Consider the following 17,012-nt stretch of genomic DNA (forward strand, 5'->3'; position numbering starts at 1 on the left):
ACCCATTTTGGATTATTCAATCCAGTGCTATAACGGAAAGCTTGGGAATGAACTCCATTGCTCTAATGTTTAAGGGCCTTCTCCCTTGCAATCTAAACATATAGTCCCTTTAGTTCTTTGCCACAAATTATGTTTTTAAACAGTTCTCATTTCTTCCTGGTGTTCATTCCCTCTTGATCTTAGTTTTGCTGTATTAGAGAAATCCGTGTCTTCTAGTCTCCCCTCATATAATGATTTTTTTCCCTCCCCTAATCACCCTAACAGCATTTTCTGCATGTTACAGTTTGAGAGTAGTAGTACAGTTTTCCCCCCTCTGAAATACGTCCAGCCACAATTAATAATCTATCCCTATCTCCACAATGGCATTTGCCATTGCCATACCCAAATGACAACACTTGGATATCTCTCAGTGATTCAGCTAATAATCAAGATTCCTCTCCTCAGTCATTTTGAACACATACTTCTAGATAATTGGGAAGATTTTATTATTAATCCTCAATCGTGTCTCTGAGTTTTACTGTATTCATATATGTTCTCCACACAGAATCCCCCATTCCTCCTTTGCTTATCCTTTGTATGGATAAAGAGCCATTTGCAAGGTGTTTTAACAGTTTTTAAGCAGCAGCTCGGGCTCAATTTGTGCAAATCTCACTTCAGTCCTCTAGTTTCTGCTTCGCAAGAAGCCTTCTGTGTTGGTCAGTCTTTTTAACCTTTCCTTGCACATTTGTTGCCTTTTTGCAATGTCTTTACTGATGTGGTTATTCAGCTAATTATGCTTCTCTTCCCCGAGTTTTCAGGTGCATGCAGATGACTGTAAGATTTCAGATTTATAAACTAGAATATAAACCCAGATTATTAAAAATATCTTCTTTAAAAACGTAACACACATTTTACAGTTCTTTTCTTATTATCAGCAAGAATGATTGTACAAATGGAGGAGATATATATGTGTGTGTGCGTGTGTGTGTGTATACACACATGTATATATATGTGTGTGTGTCTCTCATACTCACACACAACTCTATGCCATCATGCTCAATCTTGAAACTGGTACATTCATAAGGAATGAAACACTCCTGGCTTTCTCTGCTTGTCTCCCCCTCCTTCTGAGTTTCTTCCCTGAGAATCCCCGAGTCACCACATTTAGCTCTCCAGTAAAAACAAGAATTTTCAGATTTATTGAAAGTGGTAGCCTGTCTATAATGCAACCATTCGACCACCTGCACCTGCTGTCTTGCACAGATATACCAACGTAATTTTAAAGTAGGAAAGTCAGATGCCAGTAGCAGCTTAGCTGTTGCAGCAGAGAGAGCAACCTGAGTTGTAAAACCTGCTTGAGAAACCAAATAAATTTTTAGATAGTCCACGTTGAGCTTTATGATAGCCTGAGAGTGGCAGGCAGCCCATGTAACTTAAAAGCTCAGTAGGGAATGCTGATTGGTTTCTCTTCCATGTAGCACAAGCATTTGTGCTGTATTCTATGTAAATCTAGCCACAGCCTCTACAGAAAATCACTTTTCTATCATTAATATTTACATGAAAACATCATTATGACTTTCAAATATGGCACAACACTTAGCTTGGCAACATGTGGATTGCTTAGCTTTTTAATTTGTCACTGAACGGTAGTTACGAAAAAATTTGCATGCAATTCTTAATTGGCAGTGGCAGTAAGTCCCTCCTTGAAAAATTCACTTAATCTTACCATACTTCAGCATTGCAATCAAAAATAAGAATAAAGTCAATGTCTTTCTAGCATCTGCTAATTAAAATATAACCACCAAGCACATGAGGATCCCAATTTTATGTGGCAGACTTCATGTGCTCCTGTAGCATAAAAACAAAGAAACAACAAAAAAAACCAACCACCAAACCTGTGATTTTTTGAGCAAACTTGTCTGGAGTTTCAGCTGGTCAATTCTTTAAATTAGAGCACAAAATCGAGTAACAGTAACAGTAAGCTAAGCGCTACCTGGCTAACTTGTTTAAGGCTGCCAGATCCTGAGCACGTGGAGTCGTGACATCCTTTCTCTCTAAGGCTAGTTGACTCGGAGTATAGCTTGCCAAAGAAGCAGCTTATGGAAAAGGAACAAGCCAACCCAACCAAGTTTCCTGCTCTGAGCAGCTCTACAGGAAGCCTTGTCCTGTCACTCTTCCTAACGGCGCCCAGGCTTTCGGCGCAGGGCTCAATTGCCTATGCAAGTCACAGAGGCAAGGCTGAAAAAGCAGCTGTGCAGCTATTACACATTATGTTCAGGTGACAGGGTTCCTCCTTCAGGAACTGTATTCCTGAAGGCTCACACCATGAAAGCAGCTGGTCCTATGATCTGCCCATTAGCTTGCACTTGCTTTAATTAATTCTAGTCGGGAAACTAACAGGACTATTTTTAAACAGAGTTTGAGGATACTGATGTTTGGATTCCTCTGACCGAGCATCGTTCAATGCCTTTTGGAAACTTCTGGCTAGTCATGGTGTGACACTCTAGGGAACCAAGTCCTTTTCAGGACCTAGCCACAATCCTGGCCTGTATCTGAAGGCATGGAAACCCCTATTTTTATATATATGTTTCAACTAAAAAGATTCCCAACTGGAAAGTTGTGACTTTTCAGAGCACAACACCAATGTTGAGCTGGTCTTTTTATGGTTTCCTTTTCAAAGGTAGACCATTAGCTCATCATTCCCTAGTACACTGTTAAAATGGTGGAACTGCATTTTAATAGGATGCTGGCAACAGGAATAATGCAACAAAATCTCTAAATGTCATTACTATGAGCTGTCAGAATCAGCCCCTCGTGGCCCAAGACAAAATGTCTTTTATCAGTATGACTTTTTGCCAAGTCTCTGCTGTCCAGCACAAGGCACTAACTGGATTAAACAAAACCGATAAAAACAGGAGCAAAAAGAAAACGCTGTACAAAAGGGATTATAAGGAGGAAGAGAAACATGAAGTACCTCTTTAGACTCCAGGTAAAACTCTGTTGTTCCCACCTGGCCAAGCCCAGGGACAGCACTGTCTAATACAGCACTCCTAAGAAACTGTCTCCCACATCTCAAGAAACTTCTCCCATATATCCCTGACTTTCTGATTTTACCTTATGTTTCATCAATATTTCACTACTTCTTCCTTCTACATTTGCTGGATGCTTATGCCAGGAGCTAACTTTAACAGGGCTTCTGCATTTTTGTATGACAAAAGGGTGTCACCATAAACAGATACTTTCTACACTCATTCCTACAAAATGTGCTCGGTATTCATCTCCTCCTTTATGAACTTGCCAGATGCAATGATTTTTGGATATAACTGCAGTATTTATCATGAATCTTTAACAAAGGCTTTTTCATCCCAAGATGCAAAAAAACAAATTGCATCTCAATGTGCAAGGAAAGACATTTTAACGTAAAGCCGACAAAACTGGTGTCAGACAACCAGTAAAACTGAAGCAACATCTTTTCATCAGAGCAGAGCTAAAAAAACTGTCTGCTTACACAGAGAGACCTAAGCTTATGCTTGAAATGAATAGGGAACCAAATGAATAGGGGACCAAATGAATAGGGGACCAAAGACGTCGAAGACTGTACAGACTTCCATAATCAAAACCAGACACCAAAATGCACTCTGACAGGTTTGGCAAGTTCCGATTCCCACAGAAAAGGTGCAGTTGTGGGCCCATCTACCACAGGTCTCTTAAAACATTTTCCAAGCAGCAGATCTGCTCTGCAAGGGTGGAAAGTCCATCCTACCACAAAGAATGAGAACAGCATGATCCCAAGACCTACCTCAGACCAGTAAGCATTGGTGGGAAGCATACGCCTAGATCTCAACTACATGTGAGCTCAAAATATTGACCGAATATTCAGAAAGCAGAGGTGCTGCAGTCTACATCTGCCCTAATACAGGGTGAACAGCTGCAGATCATTTGCCCATTGAAGGCACCTTCCACTTCTCACAGGCTGACAGGAAAGAGTGACAGAAGATGTCCTCATAAATTTGATCTCATGGAAAAATCAGCACAGCTCAAAACCATCGGCAGGCATTTCTTGGACAGAAGAGCCCATGACTACAACATCCCCCGATCGCACTGAACACTTGCTGATAAACCAAAGGTAGGAATTAAGGCTCCCACTTTAGACCAGGTATTTCAGCTTTATGCAGCAGTAAGAGACCATACCAATGTGATCAGAATAGCTCTGCTACAACCGAATCAAAGGCCAATCTGAAAAAAGAAAACCAAACCAACCCTAAACCACACCACTAAAAGCTGAAAACTCCACACGCCAGCAGATTTGCATCCCCAGTATTCTTCATAAATACACACAAAAAAGCTAGGAATAGAGCCAGAGACAAGCAGAAATACATTAGGATTGATTAAAGCATCATCCCGTGTCTTCACTGAATATCAGTACTTCTATCTGCACTATAACTTTATATGTATATTACACATTAGAAATGTTACTTTCTAGCAGAGCTGCAAATAACCGAAGTTCACTTAAAAATTAAAAGCAAAATGGCGTTATTATTCTCTTCAATTTCTTAAACTACGGCAAAGTTTTTCCACACTATTTGTATCCTAAATAGTATGTCTCTCCAGGTTTTAATTATGAAATGCTAAATAAATCCCACGAGCAAATACTTATTCGTATCTGTCTGCTGCGTTCCTATTTGTAATTCCAGCTAATTACTTCCCCTGTCAGGGAAATATTCTCTGAAGTCCCAAAATGCCACACAAGTACCTCAATCTCTTTCATTTTACGTCTCCCAGCGTTTGATACAGAAAACGTAAATTCATTTGGCTACTGCTGGAAGAGTAAGAAACTTGAAATAATCTCTGCGCTGTCAGCAGGTCTTTACCTTGTGTGCTTAATCCCCGTTACCATGGCGATATTTAATTGCGCAGCCGCACAGTTTGATTGGTTTATTTTAAATTGAAGTTTTTCGGTGGAATGGCACAGGATCCTAGCGAACATTAGATAAATGCCTTTCAAAATATTGCAGTGAGTCATATTGTTGTCAGTGACTAGATCAATTTGAGTTCAGCTAAAACTATTTCTTCACCTTCATCTTATACATATATGACAACATACATAATACGAGGATTTTTAGCATTAGATTTGGGAGCTGAGCGTTTTGAGTATAATTAAGCTGTACTTTATTGCAAGAAGGGCAATTAAAAACAAAATGAGAATTAAAATTCAGTAAGCTTTTGTTGGTAGTATCATCTTGTCTTTCTAAAACAAATGACCTTGCTGTTCTACAATAACAATCCAGACAAGAACCTTTTACAGTAGGCTTATACTTCATTTCCTTTATAGAAAACTGTAAATATATTAATAGGACAGAAATGAAGCCAAAAGGATAAATACAGCTTCTTCAGTGCTGGCTTTCATATACCTCAGCATGCAGTTCCTTAGTATATCAATGACTGCTGGAAAGGCATCATCAATATGGTATTTCCTGGCACGGCATAACAAATTAGATAACTTGTTTTAAATTCTGTACATACATTATGATGAACTGGTGTACTTCAACTGTGCTATTTAAAAATCAGCAATATACTGTGCTACTTCTCACCCCTTTTTTCTGCTCTATAACCCAGCTCGGGCACATTTTTTTCTTAATGCTTAACTGAAGCTCTGAGGGAAATTTTCACCTAGCCTTTGCGGTGAAAGGTCCCAGTTCCATCACCAAGTATCAGGCAGCTTTGCCTTGTTTATTTTTTCAAGCTTGTGGCCACTAAAGCCCCAGTGTACAGCCTGCAGTGGACAGCTCTACCTTTTCGGTGTTTCAGAAGCTGTTTTCCCCTCTTTATTTTTAAGGACTATCAACTAGCCTGGTTCTATTTCATATGCAGAGCCTCTGTGTTTGCACCATTGGGGATACCAGCACCTGACCCGAGATAAGACTTATAGCTTCTTACAAACCACTACCACTCTCCCAACCACCTGCATGGCTTTGCAGAACCAGAACTTGATGCTTTTAATCCCGATTCTGTAGGGACCGCGCTCTGTTTTACAAGAGAGATGTTTGAAAAAGCAGACTCCGACTGGGGCTATCATTCTCACACAAACTCTTTACAAGAATTAATTTGTTTTACACTCCTGGGAACGGTCGCTTGGCGTACCAAAGCAATGCTTCTACAGATGCATTTACATGCTGTAATGCACAGATGAAATGTTGTTATGGCATATGAAATATCTACCCAGAAGCATGTGAACTCCAAGAGTAATGAGGATTTCATCTTCTCACCTCTGTACCTTGTGACTCTGCGTTAGGATAACTTGATTTTTTTTTTCTATACAGGTTCTGCTCTAAAAGTTTTATTCTGTTTCCTAATCCAATTTCAAGCACACAAGAATAACAGTCTTCAGGATGCAATACTTCTCTGAATTTCATGGCGTCCCCACCCAGTTTGCGTCTGGAGAAAACACTAGGGACCAGATGAGAATCACGGACTTTGCTGCAGCAGAGGCCCAAAGTACATGATTCCCTGCACTCCACTTAGGTACAATTACATCCAAGCAACCCAAGGCTAATGACTGAGCAAAAGCTTCTTCTCTTCTGAGTAGTCTCACCCACATTCATACCTTCTTGTACAACTCCCCTCACCTTTCCAGTGTGAGGAATCCTCTTGGTTCAGCAAGCGGTGGTTGCACATGTGTGCAGAGAGGACTCAGAAAGGGCAAGGCAGGAGATGGGGAAGGAATCACGCTGCTGTGGCTAGCTCCTGAATTACTGCACACCAACGAGCTTAGGTACAGCTGCCTTACAATGCAATGAACTCTCCATTTTTCCATGCTCTAGTTAAAACACAATAACCCCACAAATCAGCATCTCCTTGCTATTATTCCCTCCATTATAACAATGATTTATCCCAGTCGATATTAACATCATTTTGTCTGTCGTATTTATGCCTGCCATATTTATGGCTAGAGCAACAGTTCTCTGTGAAGGAAGGACAACTGTTAAATCATCTTCTCTTTTCAGGAGGTTGAGCTCATTTAGCAATACTTTCTTTTTCACCATATGCCCAAGTTGTCTCTAGGCAGATCACTGACACAAACAGGTTGCTATGTAGTTTTCCTTCTTCTCCTTTCTAATTATTCAGGTTTGCTTTAAACAGTCACTTGTGTTTGTGCGTCCCTGCTGCTGCTGCTTGTCTCTTCTAGCCCCACTCCCCCTTCTACCATACGATCCTGTCCTTGAGCAGGTCAAACCCTTAGCAACAGAAAGCAAATTTGTATGCAGTCTGAAAGGAGCATAGTAGCACTCTTTCTCTAATAGCACACTATTCATATCAACAGTCCGTATTAGTGACATGGGAATTTAAAAAAAAAAAAAAGAAAGAGAGAGAAAAAAAAACAAGAATCACCATACCAATCAGACCTGTTGTCCGCCTGGTCCAGTATCCTTTCTCTGACAGCACTCAGTACCCGCTTCAGAGGAAGGTGCAAGAAACCTTGTAATTATAGAATAACCTGATTAATACAGGAAGTTTCGTCCTAGCCCTAGGCAGTCAGCAGCTGACTCACCCTCTTGTCTGAAACATAAGATTTTATATCTGCTCTAATTTTTTTTTAATCCTATGTAATTTAATAGTGGAAGTCTCATTACAAATGTACATTGCAAATGTACATTTGAATCCTATGAAGCATTTTAGGCTTTACTGTAACCTGTAGCTGAGAGTTATATTCGCTAATTATGTAGGTTGTACTATTTTTATCACCGTTAAACTGCCTGCCATTCAATCTCATTGGATGTCCCTTTTAGGGACGTGGGAATAAGTGGGCCAGAGAGTGCGATTCCACTGCCTGTTCCCTCGGCGTCTCACCTGGGAGTGGAGAAGCCTGAAGAGGCACGCCACAGTCAGCCTTTGGCTTGAGGCATTATCCTGGCGTACAGACTGCCTCCATTCACATCCCTAACCTGAATCGGAAAGAGAAGGAAATGAATCCTCTTTTCGACACCCTGCATAAGTGCCAGCGATCTCATGCTGGCTGAGGGAGGATGGAGCAGCAGCGGCGGCGGTGTTGCTCATATTTTTGCGAATGCCACATAAATCCTCCAGTGAATCGAGTCAACATTGTTTCTGTACTTAGAGATGAAGGAATGTAATGCATTCAGGAAAGTGCTAAATAACGTCATACCTACAGGGCAGAAGGTGGCTCCTGGGGCTTCAAACTTTCTGTACAGACTTATATACTAAGGTAGTCTTAAGGTACAAATAACAGCAGCTTTTTCAAAACCCAGGAAGATGAACAACACTAAAAACAATCACGGCTTTCACTATATTTTATATCCTTTGATTGTTTTCAGAACCTTCCACAGAGCAAACCCCTGAGAAATATTCCAAGAAAGGACTAAACTACCAAGAGGTATGTACAACCTGCAGAATATATGGACAAGAAGGCTGGGGTAGGGCTAGACATACCAAGACAAATAAAACTAAACTAAAAAAAAAAAAAAGCTGGATGGCCTGATCCTCTTCCATTCTTATTTATTTTGAAGTAAACTGATTAGCAGGCTGTGAGCCTCAGTTTTGCATCTGGTATAAATTAGTGGCCCTTAATAAGCAGGATGCTTGATTGATATGCCATTAATATCATCAATGATTGTGTTCTATGATGATAGTGTTCTGATATCATCAACAGCTGGCTAGCTATGAGAACTGGGCGTACAAAGGGGACCATGCAGGCCAGACAGGATGCACGCAACACGCATAGAGGAACTCCACCTTTCAGAAAACATGAATGAGTTTCCTCTTCTAAGCACAGCAAGCACTGAAAGAATAAGCTGAAGACTATTAAGGTAAGTATTTGAGTATAGAAGAATATCATCGCATTGCTGTATTGTAAAGAAATACTGTACTGTGTATGCTTTGCAAATTTAGGATGTTGTGAGCTGCGCTAGCTACCAAAGAACACAAACATGTTACCCACGTTTTCTGTGTGGGTCAAAAGCTGACATTTGAGAATTTCATATTTCAGGAATAGCATAGCTACTAAGCCAAGCAAGGACAACCAAAATGTACTGATTTCACAAGCCAAAAATCATGGAGCTAATATTATATGCAGGATAACATACCTTAGAGGAAAAAGGAATTAAGTTTGCCAGATACACCTGGAAGGACTCTGGAAGAATTTTGTGTTACTAAATACAAAAGCACCAGCGGAAAAACAACAGCAGGCGCTCAAGATATCAAAATACGTTGTGACATGTTTCAACTGGTGTAGCAACCATGTCATACTAACATAACAAGATTTGGAAAGACTTCCGATGAGTAGGTCTCTCCCAGCTCTGCTGTGCGCTCCAGGGACTGACCCATGGTTTCAAGCCAAGCCGTAATGCTGCAGGCTTTGACCTCTGGGAGTGCTTCCTTTTATTTCTTGCCTGAGGTCCCAGCTGTTTGCTCAGTTTTTTCCATACCGGAGCACAGAAGTAAGCTAATATGCATGAAGTACAGATGGTCAGGGTCCTTGGAGTGAAATAGGGAGCAAATCAAACTGGTAACACTGACAGACCCTGTCATGCTCTCTGAGGCAGTAGCAAGAGTTAAAGTAAACATGACCAATAGCATATCTTGCAAATAAGGATATGGCAATAAGCTGACCTAACAGACCCATCTAAAAATTACTTAAGAGTGTAATAACTGACTACACCTTACTGGTACCACTGTTGCTTTGAGTCCACATTGGAAGGGCTACACGTTCTTTCAGTTAATCTTATTTCACAGTCTCTGGTCTTTATTTGAATGATAGAAGCCAGATCCACAAAAATACCGAAGTACCTAATACCTTAGGAATTAAATCTGAATAGGAATCAAAAGGGTACAACTTTTCACGGCAGCAAATGTTACTTCAACTTGCACCTTTGAGTGCAGCTGTAGGGCAGCTTAAGCCAACACAAGTCTGTTGCAACCCTGTAGCCACATCAGTCAGGTATTCCAGGGTGTCAGCAATGCTGCTCATCACCTGGCATTAGCCATGCTCCAAGCAGGAGGTTGGACCAGCTGACTTCAAGGTTTCTTCCATTCTAAACCATTCTGCAACTCTACCGGACCATGCAGAGGACTGGTTCAGGGAGCTCAACTGACATAAAATTCGTGGCTTTCTCCGTAGGATTGATTTTTTATTAGCTTTTGCCAGTTTACTTCCCTCTACCAACTGTCCTCCAGGTCTGACAAGCAGAAAGACTGACACAAGGGAAAGGGCAAAAATGTACAGGTCCAAAAATCAGTAGGATTGTAGCAGTGGCAACTTAGGCGAGCCCAGATTGCCATGAGGCTAAACCCTGTGTGGACAAAATCAGCCAAAACCTTCCTGCTTGGCATGCTATCTCCCTGAAACCCTACACTCACACCAAATAAATTTTTAATGAGTGTCCTGGTTGTGTTCAAATTAGCGTTACAGAAATGTCTCATAATCATACTACACAGCATATATAATAAATGCAGAGAAAACAGGCCTTTAAAATGGTTAAATATACATTGTAAACTATTTCATATTAAAGGTCTAGCTTAATACAGCTTGTGCAGTACAGAAACACACTGAAAGAATACTAGATGATTGCCATTCTCCCATACTGAAATGTATTACTTATCTCATAAGGCTATTTCAAGTAAAAGTGGCAAGTTAAAAGGGAATGGGTGAAGTTTTGAAACTTTAATTTACCATGGCCTAAACTTAAGAAAAAGTATTTTAGAGGTTTGCAAAATGACCCCGGTTGTGCCATCTGTACAGAAGAGATAATGAATTGATAGCGACATCTCAAAACATTTTGATAAAAGGCTCTTCTCACACTTTTACAAAAGTGCTGCCTGGCGATGGAAGCTGCCTGTGATTAGCTCAGGCCATAGGGGCTTTCAGAGATTTGAAAGAAACCAAATTTGCTTCAGCAGAAAGAATAAACATCTCTTCCCATTCGCACCTTAAAGCATTTGCACTGACACTATATAATTACTTTTCATTTCACCAAAAGATTCTCCTGGATTCTCTATTCCTCCCACAATTTCAAAATTACAATATGTCTGCTTGCAGTTGAATGGATATGTACATATGGCACTAAGTAAATTATTTAACTAAAAAGCAGTTAATGTTGCTATGAATTATGTTATTTGCTTGTACATGCGCACATTTCATTGTGATAATACCTGGTTTATACATCTTTAATCAAAACCAAGTGAGTGATTTGAATTGCTTTTTCTCCTCCAGTGTGATGCAATTTGTTAATCTGTATGGCTATAAAAAGCCTTGGAGACAATATGAAATGCTATCTCATTGATCTCTCTCCTGCCTTTCTTGACATAACTGTCAACAACCATCTCACAATTTCATTCCTAAAATCCAGGGGTGAAAAATGAAGGAAAGAAAATTAAATAGTGCTTTCATTTATGTAGTTTCATGTAGTATTTGCAAAATCAGTTGTTTTGAAAGCCAGAGAGGGAAAACTTGGACAAATAACAGGCACTGCAAGGACAGGTACTGTAAACCTCCACAGAAGAATCATCAAGCGGCAAAGTCACTAGGTGTATTCAGCCTTTGGTCATTCTTCTAAAATGAAGATATAGGTCACATAACTACCCAGTCACATCACAGTAGCTACCAGGGCTGATGTTCACAAGTAACGGTGGATAGCTGGTGATTTGGTACAGCAGGACATGGTTCCAAATGGTTTCCTGGTTTCGTTCAGTTTCTGAAGTTACTGGCTTTTAATGCATCCCAAGGGACTGTCATTTCATGTAAGATTCATTACTACTCTGGAGACATGACTGGTGCACGTGTTACCGCCAATGCTGTTGCTTTAAAACATCTGATACAAGAATACGTACTATAACTCAAGCAAGGTGTGTGTACATAGCATTTTTCAACTTGCACCTAAGACTGCTCAGAGATATCAGTGGGTAAGAAAGTCTGGCACAAAATATCAAAGGCTTCTGTAGACCAGCTTCCTCAGAGGTCTCATTCTCTCCACCCGTTAAAGCAGGTTTGTTTTTTTTTCCACATAGTCTACTATCCACTTGCAGAGAAAAATGGAAGAAAGACCAGGGCCCCAAACAGAACAGTGAGCAAGCACCTTATAAGAGCATGGAAAAAAACCAAAACATGACACCTCACCACCACCACAAGCCTAACGTTACTTAAGGCATAATTTGGCACTGCCTGTTATGGATTTTTGTTCCTAGGTGCAGTTTGTTGCATTTAAGAGAGGGATATGGCACTTCAAGGTTCTAAAAGGCAATCCAAAAAATAAACAAAATAATCATTAGCTACTGAGACTTAGAAAACGTTCCCAAATTGCAAAATTAATGAGTACTAATGCACTGCATTCTGCAAGCCGCAGCTGTTTATAGCTACACAACAAGTGCAGCATCCCATTATGTGACCAGTGAGAAAAGAGGAGGAATCAATTGTGGTGCCTGTCCTCAGAAGCAGGATATTAGTTGTTCAAATGAATCTCAGTCACGCAGAGGAGAAAGTACCGACAGTCTGCAGAAAAAACAGACACCCAAGATGTGCAGGTCCCTTCACCAACTAGAGTAACAGAAGCAGCAGTCACATTTGCACAGTACTTTGGAGGCTCACCTATACTTCTTGACAAGCCTAATTAATTCAGGCAGAAAACCTATGCTAACACAGTTATATTGTGCCTGGCATTCAGCTTCACATTGTCCAGCACTGCACCCAGTGTCTTACAGACATGCAAAGCATGACAAATACTTGTTCAAGGAAGAAAACGACATTTCAAAGTCAGCTTTTAAGCCCTCATTAACCCAGACAAACTTGCTCCAATTTGGACAGGTCTGAAATTGCTCTAAATCTTGAAAGCCTGCAGGACACCACACTGTTATAAATCTTGCTTTGGCTCCAAAAGCAAATGCCTCCTAGGAAGCCAAGGCACACACCCTGGGCAAAGGGAGGAGGAAGAGAAAGCAGAGTAATGGGGATCCTCATTCTTACGCTGTACAACTCTGGTTTTGCAGATGAAGGATCTTGAGTGAATTAAGGGCTTTTAATGATCAACTTAAAATAAGTCTGATCCTTTCACTCTGTATGAAAAGAAAGAATTATAATTCTCATCTCATCTAAGACTTTTTAAAGCATCTACGACTTTCTAATCAGACTAATAAACATACAAATTAAATACTAACTAAAAAAATACCGACTCTTCACATGAGCAGAATCAAAATGCTAGCCTTAAAATGGACGGTAAGCTAGAGCAACTTATGCTGCAAAATGAGGCAATGGTTCTGCTAACTCATCACCATCACCCCTTCTCGGTGAAGAAGTTCCAAAGCTACATAAGACTACATTTGCTAGAGCAGCAAACTGTATTTTATCCAAGCCACGTAAGTGATTTTAAAGACTAATTATGCACAGTTTTCTCTGGGAAAAGAAAAGCCAATTTTGTTTACGACCACATCATGCACATTGACATTTATTTTGCGAACCTTTAAATTCAGAGCTAAGGACTATGGGAAATCTAAGAATTAGGCTATTAACTATACAGGATCAAAATATACACTTTCTCATTACCAGTATAATGAATATATTAGACAAACTAAAAGAGCTGACATGGCGGAGATGGAGGAGAATTGTTAGTCCCAGTCAGAACTGACCTTTTGCCTCATTCTTTAAACATGGCATTTTTATTTTTATTTTTTTGTTAACAACATTTGTTGTAATTCCTCAACGAATTACAGGTCCTTATATTATCAGCATCTTCTTGGGTAAATGAAATCACCAAGTACCAAAACAAGGCGCAATAAAGTACAGTCAGAGCTATCTCTATGCAATAAATCAAAACAGTTGAACATTAACTGTGTAGGGCTGAAGTAGGAAATAGGATTCCAAGGAGATACAGTTAAGAGCAGGGCTGCAGCGCTGTGCTACAGACTGCACAGCACACACTGCCCACTTACTTGATGAAGTAGTCTCTTCCATCTCTGTTTGCCGTCATCTCCCATCCATAAGGTGTCCCCTGGTTCAAGCTCCAGGTCCCTGAAGGGTGAGGCCAGCCTGAAGACTTGTTCCTGTGGCTGCAATTTTGGAGCGGGGGGAGAAAGAGAGAGAAGAAAAAAAAAAAGAAAAAGTTATTTGTCTGTTGTATTTATTCTTCCAATTTACTTATTTCACATTCACTTGGCATCTGAATACTTTCAAAGCTGTGAAATTTGCAGCCAAAACCCAGGCAAATGAAAACAGGTTAGCAGGCCTACTTACATTTGTAATGTTTTCCCAGTAAGTGGAAAGATACACTGTCACTTTTAATGGTCTTTGAGCCCAAGCCTTTGGCAGATGAGTCAGTCCCACACCCACAATACTCATTTTCAATAGTTTTCAGTACAAGGGACGGAGAGCATTTTCATTCATCGCCATCCTCTGGTCAAATGCCAGTTCTCAGTACAGTTTTAGCCAAAAAAAAAAACCAATGAACCAAACCAAACCAAACAACCCACCACATGGCTGCACATCACATGCAGTGCATTACCTGGCACAGGAAGGAACATCAGCACCCACTCTCACTGCTAGCAAACCCATTTTTTGTTTCATATGTCAGAACCAAGAAAGACTGTAACGCTTCTGTATATGGATGCTAAATTGATTCAATACGCAGATGTTGTTGCGCTTGATCGTCATCCATTAAGCGCTTCCTCTAAATAACTTTTAAAAGGCTGGAGTATCTCTGAGGACACACACCATTAGATATCACTGCTGGAGCACTCTCTGCCGGTACTCCCACTCCCGAGCAAGGGCCAAGTCATACCATCTTAAATAAAGGAGTAGCTTACACAGCTCACCTAACTATGGGAGATTCAGCAACACTCCCAAGCGGCAGTATTTCCCCACTAGATCTGAAACATTTTGTGAGGTGCCATCTACTGACTCCATACACAAAAAGATACAGCTAGCAAGAATCCCATAGGAAACCCCAACTTTTGCACTGATGGTTTACCCCTCACTTGCAGGAATTAAGCTAGATGTTACCGCACATTCCCGCTTTCTGCTGTGGGACTTAAGAGGTACAGAAGGCAACAAATAGGTCTTTCAGCAAAATTAATCAAGTCAGCAATACCGATGTACAATGTGAAAAAGAGAAAGAGCAGGAAAAGGAGGCAGGGCAACCAAAGATGCTAAAGACCGGCTGAGAGCGCATCACAGACAGGCAAAGATGAATCAGCACACAACACTGAACACAATCTGAAATTTAGACATGCAAACCAAAACCACACAAAATAAGAGCATTTATTGAATTAGTTGCCTTCTCCCTCTCTGTCTTTTCTCCACCCGTCAAACATATTACAGCTTGGTTTTACTTGCGAGATTTATTTAAGTTCAAATGCTAGCAAGGTACTTACTACCTCTTGCCTTAGATAGAGATGTAAGAACTTATTTCCTTTAAAGAAAATGAGCGCAATGTAACCTTGGCGAACACTCTTCTGAAGGAACAGAATTGGTCTCCATGGACAACTCAACAATTCATTGCAAATTGCTCAACTCTGTTGAGTTGTACATAGTTAATCTTTCCCAAAGGGGGAATGCATCATTAAAAACAAACCAGCTACTTCCCCCTCCCCCTTTATTTCAAGGATTAATCACTACTGAGAAAAGATATGGTGCTTCAAAATATAATTTACATGTAAAGTAGAGCGTTACAATGGAGTGCTAGATATTATCTGATTTACCAATTACATTAAGTACTCTATCTTCAAGGAGTAGAAAAACATTTCTGTTAGCATATTCAAACACTAGTATTTGCCATAAGATGGGGCTTAAGTCTAATATTTGAACATGTTAGAAATCTTAATAAAATTGCAGTTACTCATGGCTAACGAAATACATAAATGTCAGATGTGCTACATTACCCTGGATAAATGCAAATAACCCATTCCTGATCAAAGGAATGAATTAAAAAACAGGCATCTGAGGAAAGAAAACAAATACTTTCAACACAGTCTCATGCAGATTCATGTAAAATTGAGCTTAAGCATTCCTGTTTCTCCATATGCTCGACAGAGGGAGAAAGGGTGGTCCCCTTCTTTTAGATGGGAGCCATCCTACAACCTACGAATGACAGCTTAACTACATCTATAGACTTCACATTACACTTTAGAGTCTTTGGGATCCTAAATGCTGCAGTTAACTAAATAAAGTAGAAAGTAACCTATTTCATCTGGACTATAAAGGGATACCCGTGCATTTAGCACTTTTCATTTTAATTAAATGCACTTCACAACCTCTGTGCTATAGTTCCTCCATCTGTAAAATGGGTACAGTGACATTTAAATTCCCACGTAAAGCCCATCAAACTTCTATTATCAGATAACTGGTAGGAGCACAGGACAGTGATGATGATCAATACTATTCCTCTCTGCATTCAAACTAAGGGCTCATCTTTGCATGGATTATAACATTAGTGGATTTTAAGGTAAATTTAATTCCCCTGAAAGCTTTCTTTGAGCCCTTAAAACATTAATGGTGTCAGAACCTATCATATATGATGGGTAATAATTGTCCTACTTAACTATAGATATGTCTATATCTGATCTACTGCTCCAGACTTTCTTATAATCAGTGGGAGAGAAATTAGCACTTGAGACACCGTATACACCTACATTAGATGTGTGCAAATTTGATGAGGTGGCTCCAGACACGGGAAAAACAACTACTCACAGAATGCTTCCTATAGTCATTGTACAATTCAATAATAAACACTCATGTCATAACAACAAAACAAGGTTTTTACACTCAAAGTTATTAACACTGGTGATTCCCAGCTGCCTGTACAGTCTGAAAAAATGAGAGAATAAACTGAATTATGTCTTTTTATACACCTCCATCCACTTGTTGCATATTATTCTGCTTGTCTGCAAGGATTCTGTTCAATGGCCACTACAAGGGGCAAAAGATGGCAAAGATGAGATAAATGCCAGAAGGAACATCGAAGTCTCTGGAGAAAATCATAAGCAGGTCAGGCATTTCACCTGGGAGAAGGACAAAGCCATCCTGGCAGGCTTTA

At 40.1% G+C, this 17,012-nt stretch overlaps 1 protein-coding gene across 1 annotated transcript in view; it reads right to left on the minus strand.

Annotated features, from left to right (window-relative positions):
• FRMPD4 (FERM and PDZ domain containing 4) overlaps positions 1-14,027 on the minus strand; it is a 120,502-nt gene extending 106,475 nt beyond the window's left edge. The window contains exon 1 of the mRNA XM_075491904.1: positions 13,915-14,027. Within this exon, the coding sequence (XP_075348019.1) occupies positions 13,915-13,952 (38 nt within the window). The 5' untranslated portion in view covers positions 13,953-14,027. The remainder of the gene's footprint in view (positions 1-13,914) is intronic.
• Between the last annotated feature and the right edge of the window lie 2,985 nt (positions 14,028-17,012).

Source organism: Mycteria americana, chromosome 1 (genome assembly GCF_035582795.1).
Source record: "Mycteria americana isolate JAX WOST 10 ecotype Jacksonville Zoo and Gardens chromosome 1, USCA_MyAme_1.0, whole genome shotgun sequence".
Lineage (NCBI taxonomy): Eukaryota > Metazoa > Chordata > Aves > Ciconiiformes > Ciconiidae > Mycteria > Mycteria americana.